General features: G+C 59.1%; 1 protein-coding gene across 1 annotated transcript; it reads right to left on the minus strand.

Moving 5' to 3' along the window:
- Positions 1–6: 6 nt before the first annotated feature.
- On the minus strand, positions 7–2,796 carry CABP7 (calcium binding protein 7; the record flags this gene model as incomplete). The annotated part of the gene is made up of 4 exons (XM_009082855.1): positions 7–36; positions 158–311; positions 956–1,068; positions 2,653–2,796. Coding segments are annotated over 4 exons (441 nt in total), but the record flags the coding sequence as incomplete, so codon positions are not given.
- Between the last annotated feature and the right edge of the window lie 757 nt (positions 2,797–3,553).

A 3,553-nucleotide genomic window follows, 5' to 3' on the forward strand; every position in this document is an offset into this window, starting at 1 on the left:
GCACGCAGGTCTGACGGATCTGCTGGCTGGAGCAGGCTGGGGGGGAGGAAAAACACGGGGTTACCCCTAAACACCCTCCCTGTACCGCAGGCGCGTGGTGCCATCGCCGTGGCATCGGGGCTGGGTTGGGGTGGCACCCCTGGTGCCTAGCGCTCACTCTCCACTTCGACGGGGCACTCCTTGGCTGTGCCCATGTGGCTCTCCTCCTCCGTCATGATGATGTTCTCAATGTCCTTCATGGACAGGTGCTCGCAGAAGGTGTCGTACAGCAGCCGCTTCAGCTCGTCCACCGTCAGCTTCTGCATGTCACACTGCGGGGAGAGGGCAGAGGGCAGGGGCTGACCCCAGGGCAGGGGGACATGGGGTGCTCTGGGGTCCCCCAGCACCTTCGGGTGTGGTGTTTTGGGTGGATGTCACTGGTCTTGGCAGGGAAAGGTCTGGTGTCCTCCTGGCAGAGCGAGGGGCACCCTGTGAGTGCAGGTACCATATGCCAAACTGTCCATGGCAGGGACAGGAAAGCTTCAGGCTGGTGTACCCTGACCCTAGTGCTTACACCAAACCTAACCTGGAGTCTGAGTCTAAGCTTGACCCTCAGCCTAATCCCAGCCCTGACCCCAAACATACACCTGGCCCTGCCCTTGACCTCAATCTTAAACCTCTTCCTAAGCCTGATTCCAATCCTAAACCCATCCTTGATTTCAACACTAACCCTGATCCTAAACCTGACCCTGACCCCAACCCTAATCTTAACCCTTAACCAGTGCTGACTCTGACCCTTATGCTTACACTAACCCTAAACTGGAGCCTGAGCCTAAACTTGACCCTAATCCTGATCCCAAACGTAATCTTGTCTTAAACCAACCCTAACCCTGACCCTGACCCTGAGCCACCCCCCATGCTCTCGGTGCAGGTTCTGGGGTGCTGCCCCCCGGGTGGGAGCTGGGGGTGTCCTTACCTTCCAGAAGACGTTGTCGAAGTCTGTCCTGTGGAACTTCTCGGGGATGCCCGTGGTGGACAGCCTTGGCCCTAGCAATGTCACGAACTCCTCAAAGTCCACCTGCCCATCACCTGTGGGACACAGAGGTGACTGTCACTTGGGCATGGGAGCACATGTGACATCCCCTCCAAGGGGTTGCCTGGTGAGGGTCACCCTGCTTGGACTCGGTGATGCTCAGATGTACACCCTCACCACCACCACTCCTGTGCAGCCCAGGGGTGTCCTGCCCCAGCCACTGTGGCTTTTGGGGGTACCACACTCCTGGGATTGGCAGTGCCTGGGGGACTCTGCTCTGGGGCAGCCTGGGGGCAACCTGCTCTTTGAGGGGCTTGAGCAGCACCCAGAGCTCCCCATCCCACCCAGAGGTCACTGATATCCACCCACAATGGCTCAGAGCAGCAACTGGTATTAGGAGATCTTGGGCTTTACCAGCCAGGGACCCCCAAACTGGCTGGGCACCCCCAATACCTGCCAAGACCCTGTGGCTGATCACCAAAACCAATTGGGGACTCCAAAACCAGCTAGGAACCTCCAGCAAAGTTAGAGGGCCCTCATTTTTGGCATGATGCCTAAGATTGGTGGGAGTCCCCAGTGCCAGTTGGGACCCCCAGTGTGATCTGGGGACCTTCAGTGCTGGCTAGGAACACCCAGTGTGGACTGCCCCCCACAGTGCTGGCTGGGAAAGCCCAACACCATCCAGGACACTGAACATTGGCTGGAAAGCCAATGCTGACTGAGGACACCCAAAACCAACCAGAGACCCCAACACTGGGCAGGGGCCTCCAACAAAGTTTGGGATGCCCAGCACCAACACTGGTGGAGGTCCTCAGTGCTGGATGGGGACCCTCAATACCATCTGGGGACCCACAGTGTTGGCTGGGAACTCCCCAGTACCATCTGGGCCCCTCTCCAATGTGACCTGGGGACACCCAATGTCGACTGAAGCCCCTCAGTACTGACTGGGGAAACCCAAAATCATTCAGGACTGAGAACACTGGTTGGGACCCCAGTTCCAGCTGGGACCCCAATGCCAGCTGTGGCCCTGGTGGTGGCCGTGCCCCGGGGTGTGCTGCCTGGCCAGGCTGGCAATGCACTGCTGTGCTGGGGGCTGCTGGCATGGGGCTGTCAGGGCTGCACTAACGATGAGTAATGAGGGAGCAGTGGCTTGGCAGCGCTGCTTGAAAGGGCTTTTAAAGGGAATAAATTAAGGAGCTCTTTAAGGTCCCAACGGGTGGAGGAGGGACAGGGATGGGGTGAAGGTGGCAGTGAGTGCTGGAGGGGAACATCCAGCCTGACTGACGGGTGCTGAGGGCACAGCTCAGGGGGTGGGATCCACCCCTGGCTGCAGGATCCATCCCTGGGATTAGGATCCAGCCTTGGCTTTGTGATCCTGTCTGATTTAATGACCCTACAAGTGCCCCAGGATCATAAAATCCTTCCCAAATGAAGCTGCAGTGGTGATGGTGATGATGATGATAGATGAGCAGGAGGCTCCGGTACGAGGCAGAGCCTGGACCAGGCTCATCCTGCTTCCTGTGTCGGGGGGGGCGTGTCGGGTGCAGCAGCCAATCGGTGGGGCTGGAAACAGGGAGAATCAGGTGTTTCAGCATAGCAGGGTTGGGGGTCCCATCCCTGTGCCCACCCCAGGCTCCTACCGTCCATGTCGAGGCGCTGGATGATGACCTCCAGCTCCACCTCGTTGGGCATGTAGCCCAGGGAGCGCATGGCCGTGCCCAGCTCCTGCTTGGAGATGAATCCATTGCCATCCCGGTCGAACACCTTGAAGGCTTCACGGATCTCTGTGAGGGGAGAAGGATGAGTATGTCCACACCCCCAGTCCCCCACACACAGATCCCCTGTGGGCATCCCACCCATCCCTCCGGCCGTCATGGGTGTCCCTTACAGAGGGGAAACTGAGGCACAGCAGCACACACCCCCACAAAATCCCTCCAGAAAGGTCCAACCTCCCCAGCGGGACCCCAACAGACATCACATCTTTGCTCCAACTCCAGTCACTCACCCACAGCACACACCACTGCCCTTGCACCTTGCCCTTGCCTTCCACAGCCGAAAACCTGACATTCTGCCCCAAAAACGCATTCCTTGAATGTGCCTGAGCTTGGGGTGCCACCAGGTGGGGGCTGCAGGTGAGGGCACCCCACACTGCTGCAGCTCCCAGCTGGGAGCACTCCTGAGGGTACTGGGTCCCAGGTGTGCCAGCACCCACGGGGGCTGGGGACAGTGCCCATCCTGGGGTGGGACTGTGTGCTCATCCCGGGATCACAGGATGGGATTTTGTCCCCATCCCAGGCTCCGGGGGTGGGTGCTGGAGTGGTGTCGCACTTCACCCAAAAAAATCCCAAGTCTTGCCAGGATTGCTGCAGTGCTCAGCCCTCTCTGGTGTGGAGGTGGATGGACAGAAGTGGGGAGCAAGAGGATTTGGGGTTTCTGATTCCAAACGAACCCCCGGGATGTGGGGGAAGATCCCTGCTGTGCTGAGCACAGAGGGCAAAAGGGAAACAGGCACAGCGTGTGCCCATTGGCTCCATCCTCCCC

Source organism: Acanthisitta chloris, unplaced genomic scaffold (genome assembly GCF_000695815.1).
Source record: "Acanthisitta chloris isolate BGI_N310 unplaced genomic scaffold, ASM69581v1 scaffold4739, whole genome shotgun sequence".
NCBI classification, from domain to species: Eukaryota; Metazoa; Chordata; class Aves; order Passeriformes; family Acanthisittidae; genus Acanthisitta; species Acanthisitta chloris.